At 40.7% G+C, this 20,000-nt stretch overlaps 1 protein-coding gene and 1 long non-coding RNA gene across 2 annotated transcripts in view; one reads left to right on the top strand and one right to left on the bottom strand.

Annotated features, from left to right (window-relative positions):
* The window catches only part of LOC310740353 (protein kinase C and casein kinase substrate in neurons protein 3), a 20,904-nt gene extending 2,220 nt beyond the window's left edge, over nucleotides 1-18,684 (top strand). The window contains exons 2-10 of the mRNA XM_083567034.1: nucleotides 4,962-5,029; nucleotides 9,057-9,213; nucleotides 9,415-9,650; nucleotides 10,537-10,692; nucleotides 11,020-11,195; nucleotides 12,981-13,101; nucleotides 16,467-16,540; nucleotides 16,861-16,940; nucleotides 17,148-18,684. Coding sequence (XP_083423160.1) covers nucleotides 4,970-5,029; nucleotides 9,057-9,213; nucleotides 9,415-9,650; nucleotides 10,537-10,692; nucleotides 11,020-11,195; nucleotides 12,981-13,101; nucleotides 16,467-16,540; nucleotides 16,861-16,940; nucleotides 17,148-17,257 — 1,170 coding nt within the window. The 5' untranslated portion in view covers nucleotides 4,962-4,969 and the 3' untranslated portion in view covers nucleotides 17,258-18,684. The remainder of the gene's footprint in view (nucleotides 1-4,961; nucleotides 5,030-9,056; nucleotides 9,214-9,414; nucleotides 9,651-10,536; nucleotides 10,693-11,019; nucleotides 11,196-12,980; nucleotides 13,102-16,466; nucleotides 16,541-16,860; nucleotides 16,941-17,147) is intronic.
* Nucleotides 17,390-19,989, bottom strand: LOC310740399. Its single transcript, XR_014537638.1, has 2 exons — nucleotides 18,013-19,989; nucleotides 17,390-17,827 (listed from the first exon to the last, which is right to left on the bottom strand). It is a non-coding gene; the product is annotated as an uncharacterized lncRNA (long non-coding RNA).
* Nucleotides 19,990-20,000: the final 11 nt, after the last annotated feature.

The following is a 20,000-nucleotide window of genomic DNA, read 5'->3' on the forward strand; positions in this document are numbered from 1 at the left end:
TGGACTTGACCGTAACGTCTCGCCGTTATTAACGTGTTGTTTGTGGTTTACAAATAATTATTGCATTATGACGTCACACATGAAGAAAGGGAGCCATATTTGTGAACACTTTTTTTGTGCAATAATTTCACAAAATGCTTAAACAATTAAAAACTTGAAGCTGAGATCACTGAAATTACGATTACTAACATCACTACAATCACTATAATTACTTAGATCACTGAGATCATGATTACTGAGATCACTAAAATCACAATTACTGAGATCACTGAGATGTGATGAGAACAGTGTGATCACCAAGATTACTTAGATCACTTAGATCACTGAGATCACTGTGATGAGATCAATGTGATCACTGAGATCCCTACAATCACTGAGATTACTTAAATCATTAAGATCATGATTACTGGATCACGATTTCTGAGATCACAATTACTGAGATTACTGAAATCACTAAGATCACTGTGATGAGATCACTGAGATTACTGAAATCACTAAAATCACTGTGATGAGATCACTGAGATTACTGAAATCACTAAAATCACTGGGATGAGATCACTGAGATTACTGATATCACTGCGATCACTAAGATTACTTAGATCAATAAAATCACAATGACTGCGCTCACTGACATCACAATGATTATTTAGATCACTGAGATCATGATTACTGGATGACAATATCTGAAATCACTAAAATCACTGCGATGAGATCACTGGGTTCACTGCAATTACTAAGATTACTCAAATCACTGAGATAATTAAGATCACTGAGATCACAATTACTAAGATCACTGTGATGAGACCAGTGTGATCACTAAGATCACTATTATCACTGAGATTACTTAGATCACTGAGATCATGATTGCTGGATCACGATTCTGTGATCACTGCCATTACTGAGATCACTACGATCACTGAGGTCATAATTACTGGATCACGATTTCTAAAATAACAGATTACAATTACTGAGATTACTAAATTCACTGTGATGAGATCATGATTACTGAGATCACTGAGACCATGATTACTGAGATCACTGAGACCATGATTACTGAGATCACTGTGACCGATCAATGTGATCACTGCCATTACTCAGATTACTCAGATCACTGAGATAATTGAGATTACTGAGATCATAATTATTAAATCACTGAGATTACTGAAATCAATAATCATGATTTCTGAGATTACTAAAATCATGATTACTGAGATCACTGTGATGAGATCACAGATCACTGAGGTTACTTAGCTCACTGAGTTTATGATTACTGAATCATGATTTCTGAGATCACGATTTCTGAGATTACTGTGATGACATCAGTGTGGTCACTGAGATTAATTAGATCACTGATATCATGATTACTTAGATCACTGAGAACACTGAGATGAATGAGTTCACTGCGATTACAGGGATCATGATTTCTGAGATCGCTGAGATCACTGCGATCACAATCACTAAGATTTCTGAAATCACTGCGAAACATCACATCAATAAGATGCACTTAAACAGAAACTTCACATCAGCTGCTCTAGGTGTAGATCAGACCAGAATGTTTGTGAGATCCACAATTGTAGAAAATGTCTCATGGTCTCAGCAATTGCAATGTATAATGAATCCACTGATTATTTGATCACTTTTTGATTTTAATGAGTTCAATATTTTATGTATAACTTAGGTGTAGGTGTAGGTGTGAGGTGTTACAGTGTGGTAGTGAGGTGTGTGTGGAGGTGAGGTGAAGTACGTTCCGAAGTGAAGCATTATAATGGTGTAAGGCCTCACACCTAGCTGTGGATTATCACCTTAGACCATGATCACTTCCCAGCATCGAGGAGTTCAGGCTGTTATTGAAGTTCATTTTTAGTTCATCAACTTCATCTTGTGCCTCGAGCTGTTTATTAAAATCTGTTTATTACTTTATACCTGTATTTATAATTGACTCCGGAATTCCTCGAATGATTATAATAAAGTTTGTATTTAAACTGTATGTTAAACCACCTACTGATTTCAGATTTTTTGATTAAATTAGATCAGATTCAACTTTATTGTATTTGTTCAGAGTACAAGTACAGGGCCAATAAAATGGGCCAATGAAATGATGTTAGTATATAGCAATGTACAAGGTAATATTAAAAAGTTTGTAGACTCGCTCTGTTTACAGGAAAGTACAGTACTATATTTATCTCTGTTACACATTGTCACCTTGCAAACAGTCCCCTTGCACAGCAATACAGCGCTCCGAACATTCCTGCAACTTTTGGAACGTGTCTTTGAAGTCTTCTTTTTAAAGTGTGTCACGTATCTTCTGCGCTTCGCACCGGATCTCCTCAGTGGTGTCAAAACAATGATCTTTTAGCTGAATCTTCATCTTTAAGAAGAGAGTAAAGTCAGCAGTGAGATCGTGTTGTTTACGGCGAGAAACTCACGTGTGAGGAGGAGCTCGGTGACAGGTTGCGCACGTGGTCGGAACAGCATCAGTTGCACAGCTCCTGATGTATACAGGACGATGTCTTTTGGCACACTGACTTATGAATGTCAGTGCTCCCTGTGACTGTGCGTGCAGCCTTGTGCTGCCATCTGTTGGCATGTTGCGAAACTAGTCTCTATACTTTTTGATACCACCACATATATACTGTAAATAATTATAATACAAATATACAAATATACAATAAACATATTGCAATATATATATATATATATATATGCAATGCAATGATTATTTTATTTGCTTCATTTTTGTTTAAACTTTTAAACTTTTGTTTAATCAGTGGGGTGCCAATAATTTTGGCAGGGTGCTGAAGAGCGAGCAAAAAAACAACAGCTGAAGTTTTTTGCTTCTGGTCTTATGATAGAATGCAGTTATTACACTTGTACCACAATATGCCTCAAGGTATGTGGGCTTGTCAATGAGGCGTGTGTGTGTGTGTGTGTGTGTGTGTGTGTGTGTCTTCCACATGTGTTTTTGATGCTCTGGACTTTGGAGCATGTGCTCCATGTCTCACACTCTGGCTCTTAGGGCCGACGCCCGAACCCACCAACTGTAGTGTGTGTGCTGCTCAGGGTAACCTTTCACCCCTGTTTATTTTGGGATGGCTCAGGTTTCTATCGCTGTGGATTGTGGGTAGGGGGGAGTGTGAATTCCTGTGTGTGTGTGTTTGTGTGTGAAAGGAAAAAACTCACACCTAGGGCGAAAAAAAAAATTATAAATCATTAGCCCTTCAGATAAGACATTTTGTTCTCCAAATGATAAGAAAAGCATAATTGCATATAATTCGCATATAATTTGCACATGATTTGCATACTCACCCATAATTCATAATCAATATAAAGAGCGGTTTAGAAAAAAATTAGGAAAATATTCTTCTTTTTGATTTAAACCTCTGATTTAAAAGGCCTGAATGAGTAGAGCATGTAAAAAAAATACACTCAGATGAAAGAAATTATAGATTTTATAATATTTAACATTTATGGAAGGAGTCTCCAGTTTCATAGGGAATGTTGGGGTGTAAGAGCCTGATGTTGTTCTGTTTTGGAAAAATAATCAATAGAAATGGTGTAAAAGCACAATTGAGTCATTTGTGAGCCGTGTGTTTGTGTGTGTGTGTGTGTGTGTGTGTTGGAGCTCATGTTTGGTCTAATTCTGTCAGCAAGGAAGGAAAATCTGGAGAGAGAGAGAGAGAGAGAGAGAGAGAGAGAGAGAGAGAGAGAGAGAGAGAGAGAGAGAGAGAGAGAGAGAGTGTTTGTGTGTTTTTGTGTGTGTGTGTGTCTGTCTGTGTGTGTGTCTGTGTGTGTCTGTATTCGTGGCTGCGATCCGTCTGCTCCAGTCCATAAACTTCGCTTCAAACAAAATAAAGCTTGTAAACGACACCACACGCTTCTGGCGAGCTGTAATATACAAAACAAACACACACACACACACACACACACACACACACACACACACACACACACACACACAGACACTCTCTCTCTCTCTCTCTCTCTCTCTCTCTCTCTCTCTCTCTCTCTCTCTCTCTCTCTCTCTCTCTTTCTCTCCAGATTTTCCTTCCTTGCTGACAGAATTAGACCAAACATGAGCTCCAACTCACAGGGACAGAACGCCCCAGATAGGCGACGTGAACTCTCCTTCTTCTTCTTTATAAAAAATATATATATATATATAAGAAAATAACTGAAAACCTATACAGATTAACATTTCAGTGATTACAGGCAAAAACTGATCTGTCATAAAGCACATCAAAATCAGCACAAATAAATGCATTTATAAAAATGGATATAAACACAAAATAATAACAAAATAATCACAAAATAATCACAATAAATCCAATAGAAATTAATATTTCAATGTTTTTAATAATTTGGTCCCAGCACTAAAAATAGACAAGGAGTTACAGTTTAAATTAAAATGTAAAAACATAAACATAAAATAAATAAAAAATAGGTTGGCTGTCTAGACATCAGAGATTATTAGAGGTTGGCTGTCAAGACATCAGAGATTATCAGAGTTTATTTGTCTAGACATCAGAGATTATTAGAGGTTGGCTGTCTAGACATCAGAGATTATTAGAGGTTAGCTGTCTAGACATCAGAGATTATAAGAGGTTGGCTGTCTAGACATCAGAGATTATCAGAGGTTGGCTGTCAAGACATCAGAGATTATCAGAGGTTAGCTGTCTAGACATCAGAGATTATTAGAGGTTGGCTGTCTAGACATCAGAGATTATTAGAGGTTAGCTGTCTAGACATCAGAGATTATTCGAGGTTGGCTGTCAAGACATCAGAGATTATCAGTGGTTAGCTGTCTAGACATCAGAGATTATCAGAGTTTATTTGTCTAGACATCAGAGATTAGTTTTTTCTTTCTGCCTTGATAAATGTAGAGATGGTTGAAGTGTTCAGAGGCTCAGCCCTCTGACTTTGTGTGACTTTTAGTTAATCAACTCTTTTTCTTCCTCTTTCAGGACTCAGGATGTCGTCGGTTCATAAGGAAAACGGCCCAGAAGATGCAGCCCAGCAGAGCTTCTGGATGGTGAGAGCTACACTGCAACTTATTATTAAACCTTCTACATCAGTACCACTGATAACATCATCGCCACAAAAAATACTCGCTTCTGATTGGCTGTCCGGTGTCCCATAGCATCTGCCTTCTCAACCTAGTTGGAGAAATGGGATTACAATGTTGCCATGACAACACATATCAAATAAAGTTATTTTCCATTCCACTATTTTACCCCGGGTTAGCACGAATAAAGTATTAATTAACAAAATATTTAATCAAGTAAAAAAACTAAGTTAATGTGCTAAAATGCAGTAGCTTTCAATCAAAATTGTAATTAACATGATTAGATCATGATTTCATGTTTTTTTTTGTGCTCTTATTTGTTAATTCCTTGTTTTTTGAGTATTTGTTTTTTATGTTCTCTTCAGTCGTGATTGGACACGTTTTGTGGGATCTAATTGGATTTCTCATTGTCTTTTTTTGGACACATTTTCTGTAAATAAAAATAAAAGTCTGACCTTTTGAGTTCAGATCTGTTTTGTCAATTTAGAACATTTGTTTATGCTTTAATTGGATGTTCTGCTTCATCCATGTTCTCCAAGTTTATTTTCTGACCCCTTTCATTGGATGCTTGTGTTTCCTCTGTGCTCTAATTGGATCCTCTTATTTGCACAGCTCATTCCTTTCTCTTAAAAACTCCTGAATCGTGTCACCACGGTAACGCTCAGATCTGTTACTTAGCTCCGGCAATCTGTAGTAAAGGAGACATTCAGGTTCCCTGAACAACCATCATACTAATGTTATAATAGTTTAGAGATGATTGTAAGAGACACAGACACCACAGGCTAAGTTTTATGAGTCTTTTGGGAGACGGAGAAGCATTTCTGCTGCCAAGATGTTCCTCAGAATGAAAGCTGCTCTGTAATAGGGGACGTCTTTTTAATCAGAAACCCAAAAACATGAACGAGCTTTAACAGATTTTCTGCTTTAACACACACCAGAGTAAAGAATGAAGTCATCAGCAGAGACTTTGTGAGTTAATTAACTTTGAGGACATCAGATCTGTTCTAGAGCCTTCACTTCCTTTTTCCAATTATCGTTTGTGTTTACTACATTCGAGTCTAAAGACAGATAGATATAGATATACTGTAGATCTCTGCCATATGGTAGATGCCCCTATCCAGAGGAACTTACAGTTATCTCCATCATATTTAGAAGTTGATGGTTAAGGGCCATGCTCAGGGGCCCAGCAGTGGCAGTTTGGTGTGGCTGGGATTTGAACTTATGACCTTTTCATCAGAAGATTAATTACTTTACCACTGAACTACTGCTTCCCCTAGACAGACAGACAGACAGACAGACAGACAGACATACAGACAGACGAACAGACAGACAGACAGATACTGTAGACAGAGAGACAGATAGACAGACCAATAGACAAACAGATAGACACATAGACAGGCAGATAGATAGATAGATAGATAGATCGATCGATTTCCCCACTCCCTCCCCCTCTCTCTTTCTCTCAGTGGTTCTGGCTCAGGCTGCTTGGTGGAACTTGGACTGTGTGCAGAAATGTCCTGCATGACTTCCCTGAGCTTCCGTAGCTCTGTAGCATTTCTCTAGGTTCTCCTTACGCTCCTGGAGGTGTTTTGCATTCTTCTCACCTCGTGTTGTCAGTGCGTTTGGTGTTTAATGCTGCGTGGGACACCTTGGAACTGTGAGTTACCGTGCGAATAGGCTGCTCTGATTGGCTGGCAAGCGATGCTCTGGTGGTCTTGGCCAGCTGTTCAGATTCCTCAGCTGTTTTCATTTTCTAACGGACTGAGGAAAAGAGAGATGGACAAACCACAGTGGACTTACTTTGAGAAGGAGGGGGGGGGGGGTGGATAGAGAGTGGGGAAAAGAGAAGTGGAGGGATAGAATCAGAACTCTGAGTACACGGGGTAGTGGAGCTAAAAGGAAAAGTATGTCTGTAGGAGAGAGAGAGAGAGAGAGAGAGAGAGAGCGCGAGAGAGGGAGAGAGAGATACTGAAGAAAGGCAGACAGGTACAGTAACCTGTAAGATAAGATGTAAGACAGATAAAAACAGACGCCAGGGGAAAAAAAAGGCAAGAACGTTCCAGAGTCCACATCAACAAACAGGATGTCAGCTGTGAAAATGGTATTACACACTCCCTGTTCCCTCGCTCTTCTCTTTCTGTCCTTCGTTTCTTAAAGGAACAGTTCCTTTCCCAGTGTTCTGCTTCCTGCATTTCCTCTCCTTCCTTCTCCAGCATTCCCTTTCCAGCATTCCCTTTCCAGCAGTTTCACACCAGCATTCCCTCTGCAGACATTTATGGCATTTGTATCCAGAGAGACAGATCAAAGAATATTGCATAGAAACCACAAGATCTTGAAGTGGAGCAAAAAGCCTGGAATAAAAAGCAGTTACTGGGATTAAGCTTCTGCTGATCATGAGCTTCCATCCCTAATTAGATATCTGGCAGACATGCTGAGATTTGAGTGGAAACTAGAGAGTCTGTAGGGGGAAAGGAGAGACTTAGTTGAGTATCATCTCCATAGCAATATTATGAAAGTCCATGTGAGAATATGAGAACAGGACCAAGTACTGAGGCTTGTGGGACACCAGTAAAGAGTCAGTATGGAGCAGATGTGGATCTTCTTCATGTCACCTGAAATGACTGACAACATGCTAAGAACATGACCAGATGTTATGGAGCCACTGTAATACTTTATATAACAATTTCCTCTTTATTGTTCTAGTATTTCCTCTACTATGTTGTACCTACCTTCAATGTTCTAAAGTTAAATGATTTTTCCAGATTCACTTTTCCCTCTTAAATCTTCAGGATTCCATTAGAAGTAGAAACCAAACTACCTGTTAGCATTCAGCAGTTCTTTGTCTAATTATCCTTATTATCTTTGATTAATTATCTAATTATCTTATCTACAGCTTTCAAATGGTGTCCTAATGATCTACTTTTAATTCTGTCTTAAACTGTAAGATGGAACTTAAATAAAACCTTTAATGCTTCCCGAAAACAACCTGGTAGGAACCTTTTGTGTTCAATAAAAGCTCAATAATTGCTTAATTTCCAATTGATGGTCTTCTTTACAATCTCTCTAAAAGTGAAACACTGCTGTAGGACTCAAACTCTATAAAACTCAACCAGTTTTGGTTTTCAGTTAGTAAACATAGTGATGGTTCTTGTGGGCGGGGCTTAAGCGGAGGCAGTATTCAGTATTTAATAAGAACTATTTGTACAGATACACGATGGTGGGACGCTAATGCAGCTAGCTTACTATCTAACTTGCGAGGGTTTTTTTTGGTTAAGTCTCTGGTCATTAGCTAGCAGTTAGCTAACTTATAGGCTAAAAAGCTAGCATTAGATAAGAAATCATACAAATGGTTCCCCAATTTCTGATTTGGTAACCAAATAAAAAAAAAATATGAACAAAGCCTTGACGTTCTTTAGAAATAATTTTTAACAAAACCCTCTGTTGGGTTCTACAAAGAACCTTTTAAAGGATCGACTTGGGAACCCATTTAAGATTTGAACTGTTGAGGAACCATAGTGAGGAACAGAACCTGGTTTATTAAAAAAAAAATAAAAAAAAAGATTTCTCCAGGAGCTGTTGTAAAAAAATAGAACTCTTTAGAGGTTTCTATAGAGTCTCTTTCTATAGAACCTTCAGGGTTCTAATGAGTAGAGCATGCAGTAACACCAATAAAACATGATGTATGTCTCTATTCAAACCTTTGATTTGTTTACTAAAATGATTTTGGATGCGAGCTTTATTTTGATTATGCGCTAGCTACGTTAGCGTCGTCACAAAGTCTGGGTTCTGAAAACACCTATGATTTTGGAAAAAATATTAAAAGCAGTTTTTCATGCAAAACTATGTCATCTTGGACACAAAGCTGAAGCTCCAGGAATCACATCGAGTCCCTGTGTTTTACTGCCTTAATAAACAACATATCCATCTCTCTCTCTCTCTCTCTCTCTCTCTCTCTCTCTCTCTCTCTCTCTCTCTCTCTCTCTCTCTCTCTCAGCCTGGAAATTACCAGCAGACGGTGAAGAGGACTGAGGACGCTTTCCAGGCGTGTAACGACATTGTGACGTGTTTTCAGGAGCGGGCACGTGTGGAGAGACTTTACGCTCAGCAGCTCAACGAGTGGAGCAACAAGTGGAAGCCCCTAGTGGACACCAGTTAGTATCGCACCCAATCACATTCAGCCCTTTTGCAAGGAAAGGGTCCAAAACAGCTGTTAATAAAAAAATCTGAGAAGAAACAGATTAAACCTGCTCCAAATATTATTTCCAATTCTACCAGGAATGTATCCAAACACAGGGAAGGAATTAAAAATAAGCTGAAAGTAACCTGAAAAGATCTCTCTTTTCCTCTCTCAGGTCCTCTGTACGGCTCTCTGTTACGGGCGTGGCAGTGTTTCCTCTCCTCCGCCGATCGTCTCTCCGCCCTGCACTCCTCCATCTGCCGCTCCCTGGTGTCTGAGGATGGAGACCGGATCAGGATGTGGCAGAAGGAGACGTTCCATAAGAAGATGTTTGGTGGCTTCAGGGAGTCGCAGGACTTCGAGACGGGATTCGTTCGCGCTCAGAAACCCTGGGCCAAGAGACTCAAGAAGGTTTGCTACTGAGAGCTCCAGGCTTAAAAACCAAAGAAAAAAAACCCCGCAGCAGTCTAGGATTAACATGAAATATATTTTATTATTAATAAAATTACTGATTGATATTCTTTTTACTAGATGTACAGCTTTAGTGTGTCAGAAACAATACAGATTCATTGCACGAGCAAATGTTTGAAAATATTTCACATTTTTAGGTTCCTTTTGAACATCCCATTCCACGTTTAGTTCCCATTTGCTGTTATAATAAGCTTCACTCTCCTGGGATGATGTTCCACTAGATTTTTGTGGAGCTTCATTCAGCTACACTGGTGTGAAAAAAGTCAGGAACTGATGTAGGTGAGATGAGGAGATTCCTGGGGTGCAGTCAGCGTGAAACATTCATTGCAATAGAGTTGGATCTCTAAAGCAGTAGATCTTCCACATCTTCCAACCCTTAGAAAGCATAACTTCTTTGGGCTGGCTTTGTACACAGGGGCATCTTCATGCCGGAGCAGGTTTGGGTGTCCAAGTTCAATTGAAAGGAAAATTTTATGGCACATCCAAAGACGTCCGATACAATGGTGAACAACTTTGTGCTCAAAGTTTGGAACAAAAGCACATTTGGGTGGGAAAGGCAGGTTCCCCAATACTCAGTCAGGAAACTTTATACACTTATTAATATTAAGTTTGAGGTATAACAGTTACAAATTAATTCAAACCCTTTTAATGTAGCATTTTGTATACATTCAATACATTGCTAATTAATCAAATGACTGATTAATAAAATTAACAATTAGAATGTTTAATTTCCGTAGTAAGCATTAAATACTCAGCGTTCGTTTCCATCGCTAGTTTCTATATCTGTAATATTTTGCTTCGTCTCGTCCCGGGGTCTCGTGTGCAGCTGGAGAAGGCCAAGGCGGCGTTCCACAAAGCCAGTCGTAAGGAGCACACGGCTCGAGAGCGGGAGGTTCACGCTCAGGGAAACCCCGACATCACCATCGAAAAACAGAGGAAGATCCAGGACGAGCGAGAGAACGCGCAACGGGAGACTCAGAAGGTGAGTCTGCATTCCTAAAGGGGGCGGGGCATAGCTAATTTACAGCATTTGGCAGACACCCTGATCCAGAGAGACTTACATTTATATTATTCATACAACTGAGCAGATCTGGGGTTAAAGGCATTGCTCAGGGGCCCAGATGAGGAGTTTTGGTGTGGCTGAGATTTGAACTCACAATCTTCAGCTCCAAAGTACAATGATTTAACCATTAAGCTTCCAGACTAATGATCAACCAGACCAACCAGGCTTTTTGCTACTAATTTGCATATTTTAGCATAATAATTAATCACACCCGGTTTAAACTAACAGGCCTGTATCTTGGTGCAGGTAAGAGCGAGGTACGAGAAAGTTCTGGAGGAAGTGACACGTTACGCCCCACGTTACATGGAGGAAATGGAGTCCATCTTCGACCAATCACAGGAAGAGGAGAGGAAGAGGATCAGTTTCCTCAAGCAGGCCTTTCTGTCCATCCACAGACACCTGGACATCACCAACAACGAGAGGTGAGAGCATCTCTGAGGTGAAATGTCGCATTTTATGCCGAGGAAGAGCACCACAGACGCAGTTTTTTGCTTTGAGAATGTTGATATTGTATGAGGAAGTCTGGTGTGTCAGAGAAGTATGTGAGGGTGGTGCAGGACATGTATGAGGACAGTGTGACAGCAGTGAAGTGTGCAGTAGGAATGACAGACTGGTTCAAGGTGGAGGATGGACTGCATCAAGGATCGGCTCTGAGCCCTTTCCTGTTTGCAGTGGTGATGGTCAGGTTAAAGGACGAGGTCAGACAGGAGTCTCCCTGGACTATGATGTTTGTGGATGATATTGTGATTTGTGGTGAGAGTAGGGAGCAGGTGGAGAAGAGCCTGGAAAGGTGGAGGTACACGCTGGAGAGAAGGGGAATGAAAGTCAGTAGGAGTAAGACAGAGTACATGTGTGTGAATGAGAGGGAGGGCAGTGAAAGGGTGTGGTTGCAGGTGGAAGAGGTGGAGAAGGTGGAGGAGTTCAGGTACCTGGGGTCAACAGTGCAAAGTAATGAAAAGTGTGTTAAAGAAGTGAAGAAAAGAGTGCAGGCAGGGTGGAGTGGGTGGAGAAGAGTGATAGCAGGAGTGATTTGTGATAGAAGAGTATCTGTGAGAGTGAAAGGGAAAGTTTATAGGACTGTGGTGAGACCTGCGATGTTGATTGGATTAGAGACAGTGGCATTGAGTAAAAGACAGGAGGTGGAGCTGGAGGTAGCACAGCTGAAGATGTTGAGATGTTTGTTGGGAGTCACGACGATGGACAGGATTAGAAATGAGTTTATTAGAGAGACAGCGCATGTAGGACGTTTTGGAGACAAGGTGAGGGAGGTGTGATTGAGATGGTTTGGACATGTGCAGAGGAAGGACATGGGGTATATCAGTAGGAGAATGCTGAGGATGGAGTCACCAGGAAGGAGGAAAAGAGGAAGACCAAGGAGGAGGTTTATGGATGTAGTGAAGAAAGACATGCAGGTAGTTGGTGTGAAAGAGGCAAATGTAGAGGACAGGGGGGTATGGAGACAAATGATCTGGTGTGGCGACCCCTAATGGGAGAAGCCGAAAGAAGAAGAAGAAAAAGAAATACAAAATAATGAGAAATATCACTTCACTTTCTACTTTCTACGGCTACAGTCTAATAAAGTCAGTTGAAGTTGTGGAACCAGCAGCTTCTGAGCAACTCATAAAATAGCTCAACATCTGAGTTCATTAAAGATTCCAACTCCTTCATGCCAGAGCCCCTAAATGTTCAATGATGGAAAACAGCAGGTGTAGATTGTTATTTTGTGTATTGATTAATTGGTTCTTTATCCTAAGTCGAATGTTTGAAATCTTCATGAAGGTGCTGGTACAGCTCTAGATTTACAATTTACATTTGCAGCGTTTGGCAGATGCCCTCATCCAGAGCGACTCACAACTGAGCAGCTGAGAGTTATAGGCATTGTTCAAGGGTCAGACCTGGCAACATGGTGGTGGTGGGATTTGACCTTCTAACTCAAAGGCCAATGCTCCCTCCTAGATGGCTCGGGATCCTTGCGGATTCGGCGTCTTCTTCTTCACTGAGAAAACAAAGCTTTGATACGTATTTCATTTGAATTGATTTGAAACAATCATTTAATAATTTGTCTGTTGGGGAACTGGAGAGTCCTAACAGTCCGATGGAGCGATTTACAGAATACTTTTAATCTGAATTACTGTTTCCATGATTCCTTGTGTTTGTAGAGGGGATAAGGGATTTCAGATCTACATAAATCTCTCTCTGTGTGACAGTGTAAAGACGGTGTATAACGAGCTCCATGATGCTCTCATGGCCATTAATGATCAGGAGGACCTGCGCTGGTGGAAGAACACATACGGGCCGGGGATGCCCACTGACTGGCCTCAGTTCCAGGTACTTATTCTCCTTTATTCTCTCATAATTTACTCATTGGGGCCTTATTCACTCTTATAATTTCCTCCACTCTTCTGGGAAGATGTTCCACAAGATCTTTGTTGAGATTCATTTAGCTTTAAGGGTATTAGAAAAGTCTGGTACTGATGCAGGTGATGGCGAGGAGGCCTGGGGTGCACTCAGCGTTCACATTCATCATGTTCATTAGGGTTGGAGCTCTACAGCAGGAGATGTTTCACAACTTCCAACATATAGACAACAGATCTTCAGCTTTCCATGTCATGCTGGAACAGGTTTGGGTCTCCTAGTTCAAGTGAAGGCAAAATAAATGCTTCCACATTCAAACTTGTCCTATACAATTCTTTTTTCTCCACACATTGAAGAAAAGAGCCATAAGAGGATGGAAAGGTGTCCCATTACTTTTGGCAGTAAAAGTAATAATAAGTAAATTAAATGAGTAAAGTAAATAAAATGTTTTTTTTTCTGTCATTTTTCCTGTCAACACACACACACACACACACACACACACACACACACAGAAGGGTCAGGGGTCGCAATCTAATGATGGTCATTGTGACCTCTGCTGGTGTGGAGGGGTAAAAGCATCTGGGCTCAGGGTTGCCAGGGTTTTTTTAAACCCCAGTTGAGTTTAAAAGGATTCTGGGGAGGGTTGTGTTAGGAAGGGCATCCAGCGTAAAAACATGTGCCAAATCGAACATGCGGATCACGAATACGGATGATCCGCTGTGGCGCCCCTAATGGGAGAAGCTGAAAGAAAAGTCCTGTGGTTTTCTGTGTAAACAATCTGCACATGTTTCATGTACACATTATGTCTATACTCGATTACAGGAGCTTGTTGTAATATATGTTGTCAAATTAAAAAGCAAAAAAAATTAAATCTGGTCTAAATTTAAACCGTGAAAAATACTAGAGGTCCTGTTTCTTTCTGCTGTCTTAACAAGCTTGATTCCTCCTGACTCCTTACATCTGGATTCTCCTACATAGTTCTTTTCATTTGGAAACCACTTACTCTTGAACAGACTGATTAATACATTTAAATATTATATATCACAAAAGTGAGTGCACCCCTCATTTTAGGACAATATAGAAATAAAACTCTAATATATATTTTAGAGTATCAGTGTGCAGCTGTATATCAGAACTGATTTACAGTCCTCCAAAAATAACAGCATACAGACATTATTGTCAAAATAACTGCCAACAAAAGAAAGTACACCCTCAGTGATAACAGCTGTACGTGGTGTAAACGTGTAAAATCACATGTTCTATTCATCATGGTCATGTTTTTATCTGCTTATCAAAACCATATACATTTGTGTATCTTGTATTAGAGCAGTTACAATTTGGTGCTTTGAGTTCAATTCTCTCACACTGACCACTGGATGTTTAACATGGACCTCATGGTAAAGAGTCTCTGAGGATCTGAGAGTTAGAATTGTTTCTCTCCACAAAGATGCCGAGGCTGTGAGAAGATCAGTATCACCCTGAAACTGAGTTACAGTACAGTGTTCAGGGTCATACAGAGGTTTTCCAAGACGGGTTCCACTTGGAACAGACCTCACAAGGGTCCATCAAAGAAGGTTGAGGTTGCAGACGCAGAAGGTCTGTGTGTCAGTGCTCGTACACCGTTCACTGCAACAAGTCGGTTTGCAGGCCATCGTCCCAGAAGGAGCCTCTTCTGAAGCTGCTCACAAGAAAGACCTCAAACAATTTGTTGAAGAACAACCTGCCCAAAAGCATGAATTATTGTAACCATGTCCTCTGGTCTGATGAGACTAAGTTAAACTTATTTGGGTTCAGATGGTGTCCAGCATGTGTGGTGACACCCTGGTGAGGAGAACCAAGAAAATTGTGTATTGCCTAAAGTGAAGCATGGTGGTGGCAGCATCATGGTCTGGGGCTGCATGATTGCTGCTGGTACTGTGGAGCTGCGGTTCATTAAGGGAAACATGGATTCCAACATGTACTGTGACATTCTGAAGCAAAACATTACGCCGTCCTTTCAGAAACTGGGCCAAACCGCAGTTTTCAATTTCAATTCAATTCAATTTCATTTCAATTTAATTCATGTTTATTTGTATTGCGCTTTTAACAATGAACATTGTCTCAAATCAGCTTTACACAGATAATGTGGTGAACAAAAAATGGATGAATGTTGTTTATAAGTGTAAGTTTGTGTAAGTTTTTAAACATAATAACAACCCCAAACACAACTCCAAGATGACAACTGCCTTGCTGAAGAAGCTGAAGGTGAAGGTGATGGAGTGGTCAAGTTTGTCTCCAGACCTGAACCCGATTAAGCACCTGTGGGGATCCTCAAGCAGAAGGTGGAGAAGCTCCATGTGCCTGACATCCAGCAGCTTCATGATGTCGTTATGGAAGAGTGGAAAAGGATCCCAGCAACAACCTGTGCAGCTCTGGTGAATTCCAGGCCCAGGAGGATTAAAGCAGTGCTGGAGAACGATGGTGCTCTACATGTACACTAAATATTAACATGTGAGGGGTGTGTTTACTTTTGTAAGACTGTAAAATATTATAACTAATTTATTCATGTCAATCTGCTTTGGCACAATATCTATTGTAAAACATCAGTATTTCACCCCCAGGCTTTCAGTGATGTCCTGCCTAAATCAATCCACCTCTTAATCCCATCATTATGATGCCATGTCAACAGGAACCATCAGTATTATGTCATCACTTAAGCAAGAAACTCAATTAACACAATTCATCAGGTCTCCTTTCACTGGAGCCACAGCTAACCATCAGAGGCCATGAAAATGGCGATGTTGTATGCCTGCTAGAGGACCCCGGGGTCACCAACTCGAAATCTGTTCGGGTAAAGCAACAGCTTTAAGCAACTTGTACTTTATGGTACATGTGATGTGAACACTGAAAAAGGAAAAGTAATGGAATAAGGGAATGTAGAGTTGGAAGTAAGGCATAGTGAAGATCTCAGGAATAAGAACAAAGAACAAAATGTCTCTCATTTGTAAAAGCCAAACTTTTTTCGGTTACTTTCATGTTTTTTTGAGCTGGATAGTTGTCTGAGACCTGGCAACCCTGCCTCAACTGGAGTTACACTGCAGCCAAATATTCACTGTCGGGGGAGAAATTAGTTAATTTTAGCATCTTTTGAAACAGTTTCATGTTTATTCTTAAAGTCTATTTTTATGATCGGTTCTTCACAGGAGTGATTTTGGAGAGAAAGCAAGAAAAAAGGTCACCTTTAAAATATAACACAACCCAGGAGCCGGTTCTGTTTTTCAAAAACTTGCTACTTCTGTACATGTTCAGATCTGATCTCTCTCTCTCTCTCTCTCTCTCTCTCTCTCCTTCTCTCTCAGGAATACATACCAGACAAGAAGCTTAAAAAAGGAAAGAAAACTTCAGAGCAGAAGGTGGTGGTGGTGGACAGAGGGTGAGTCTGTACTTCTTATGAAGATGGAGAGAAAAGAACCCTGTGTGTGTGTGTGTGTGTCTGTCTGTGTGTGTGTGTGTGTGTGTGTGGTGCTGTTCAAGGAAAATAATCAGCCCCAGGATGGCGTGATAAAGAAGGAGAGGAGTGGCTTATTTTCCTTTAACAACATCCACTTGATTCCTCTTATCTCACAGCCATGTGGGTTTTGATCTCAATTACATTATTATGGTGTTTATATTATATTGTGTGTGCGTGTGCGTGTGCGTGTGCGTGTGTGTGTGTGTGTGTGTGTGTGTGTGTGTGTGTTTTGTTCCTCTCAGTGTAATGATCGGTGGAGTCCGGGTCCGAGCACTTTATGATTATGTTGGACAGGAGCCGGATGAGCTGTCCTTTAAAACCGGTAAGTGTGCGTGTAATTGACAGATTTTTCACAGTTGATAATAATAATAATAATAATAATAATAATAATAATAATAGTAAAAAGTTGTTTGCATCGAAGTGCTCCAGTGATGCTAAAATACAATCCTATCTTCTGATGTGTGTGTGTGTGTGTGTGTGTGTGTGTGTGTGTGTGTGTGTGTGTGTGTGTGTGTGTGTGAATTTGCAGGTGAAGAGTTTGTGAAGGTTGAGGATGAGGATGATCAGGGTTGGTGTAGAGGAATGATGGATGGAGGCAAAGAGGGTCTTTATCCAGCCAACTATGTGGAGCTGGTATAGATCCATTGGTGCCACCTTCCACCACGACGGCGCACACACACACACACACACACACACACACACACACACACACACACCTCCCCCCACATTGTCCGACTCTCTTTGCCCAGCCCCACCCACTTACCCCAGTCATGTTAGAGTCCCATGTTACTTCCCTAAGATGTGACTCCACCTACTCAGCCACACACAATTAATCAAGCTCCATCTCCTGCCATCCATATCATCCCACATTGCCCAGCTTTACCCAACTCCCACCTAACCCAGTCCATCATAAATGTGACCCCACACAACTCCACCCAGTCCACTCAGACCAGTTTCTAAAGTCTGAAACCAGACTCCACCCAGCCACATTCCCTTTTTGGCAAGACCTGCCCTAATTCACCCAGTGCTCCTTGTTTTTTAACTGCATCAAATTGCATTGACCAAATTCCACTCAGCCCCACCCATTTTGCCCAGTCCCTCGCATCTACCCCAACCAATTCTGCCTATCCCATTATACAACATACGGCCCCACGCTTCTCCACCATCTCCACCTGCTTTGCTTTGTTCCCACTAATCCACATACCACACCTGACTCCATCCAACTTGTTATGCAACATCTGGCCCCACACTTCTCCACCCAGCCCACTCAGCCCAAGTGCCTTCTGCTTTCCTGACTGTACCCTGCCCCACTCAGTTTGCTCAATTTCACCCTGCTCCACCCACCCGACCCAATTCTGACATGTTATACAACATCTGGCTTCACAATGCTCCACCCAGCCCCACCTATTTTGCCTTACTCTATATACCATATGTTATCCAGCCCCACTTTACTCCATCTACCCCACTCCACTCTCTCCAGTCCATCAGGTTTATCCCCCCCCTCTCCCTATCACCACTCGATTTCACCCTATAGGCTAGGAGACCCTAGCCTATTTCTCAACTCATGGACCATAATGCATCTGCACAGATAAAGTTACTCAACGACCCCTAAGATGATGACAGACTCAATCAAGGGTCAAGGGTGTGTAGAAACCAGTTCTGAAACACAGCCACACTCGGCCTCCTGGTTCCCGACTGCCTTTGGAGCTCTCCGTGGTTCTGGCAGTTTACATTTCTCATTTTATTTCTATTATTTGGTATAATTATTATTGTGTGTAAGCTGTTTGTACTGAAGGAGAAGTTTGTGCTAAAGGTGTTATGTACATATTTAAAGTTTGGATGAATGTGAGAATATGATGCTTTAAGATACACGGTACAGCTAGAATGCCAACGCGTATAAAACGTTCTAATGGTGGACGTCATGGTGAATATCAGACCAGTTAATTTCAGAGCTAGTCTCAGCTGATGGAAAGACTACATCAGGTTGTTACACACAAGTCATGTGACATAAAACGCTCTCGACATATATATAACACTTTTCTGAATAAATTTATGTTTGAACATCATGATGACCGACTTTGAAGCTCAGTCTACTTTTTTTTTTTGCTACACAAGAAAGCTAATAAGGGCTAATGCTAATGTCATGTAGCTGTCTGAACACAATCACAAAATTAATCAGGAAGTGGTTATGATTCATCACTGGATTTTAGTCATCGGACTATCAGCCATGCACTGATCTAAAACCTTCACTCTGGGTGAAAGCAAGACCTTTAAACCCGTCTGCCTGAGATTGTAATTATCCCTTTACTGCATGGCGCCGCGCTACTGCTAGTGCTACTGCTAGCATACGCCCCTGAGAATAATCCGTCTGAACCTCTTGTAGCATTCAAACTGGACCTTGACTTCCATTTTTATTCTGTACCTTATACAGATTATATATATATATATATCAGATACTATATAACAGTTACACAATTGTATATTACATTTTTGGATGTTGCAGCATGAAATGTTCCATTTTATTTGAACTAGGAGACCCAAACCTGTTTCAGCATGACGATGTCCCTCCCGCCAGCTCCATGAAGATCTGCATTCCATGTTTTGGAAGATGTAAAAGATCTCCTGCTATAGAGATCCAACCCTCTGACTGCACCCCAGGCCTGCTCACCTCACCTACATCTCTACCTGACTTTACTATCACCCTTGTAGCTAAACGAATCTCCACAAAATCTAGTGGAACATCTTCACAGAAGAGTGGAGCTCATTATATGTGGAATGGGATGTTCAATATAAAGCACATGCCAATTTTTGCCAAATGTTTGTTTTAGCGTATAGTTTGCCTGCAATTCCAGCTGTTTGTCTGGATTAGCTTTGCACATCTGGATCCTGATCATTTTTGTCACAATACGAGTTCTTATTGGGTTGAGGTTTGACTTTTTTTTTTTTTTTTTTTACCTCCGTTCATTTGTTCAGGTTCTCACTGTTGATCTTGACACACGTCATTTGCAGATTAAAACAGATTTCCTTCAGGGACGGTTCTGCTCTTGCATCGGCCATTTTCTGTCTTGCTGCATGATGGGAAATGTCCACCAAAAGTTAAGATCAATTTAGTTCCATTTTGTAACGATACAAAGTGTAGTTGAATTATATACTTTATATGTAATCTATCTTAGATGATAGATAGATAGATAGATAGATAGATAGATAGATAGATAGATAGATAGATAGATAGATACTGTGTGTGTGTGTGTGTGTGTGTGTGTGTGTGTGTGTGTGTGTGTGTGTGTAAAAAACATATAACAGAGCTGCTGTTTAAGCATTGAGTTTTTCACACCAAAGAATCCAGAACCAAAAAAAGTTTCTACTTTAAAATACTGTTAAA

Source organism: Silurus aristotelis (genome assembly GCF_946808225.1).
Source record: "Silurus aristotelis genome assembly, chromosome: 17".
NCBI lineage: Eukaryota > Metazoa > Chordata > Actinopteri > Siluriformes > Siluridae > Silurus > Silurus aristotelis.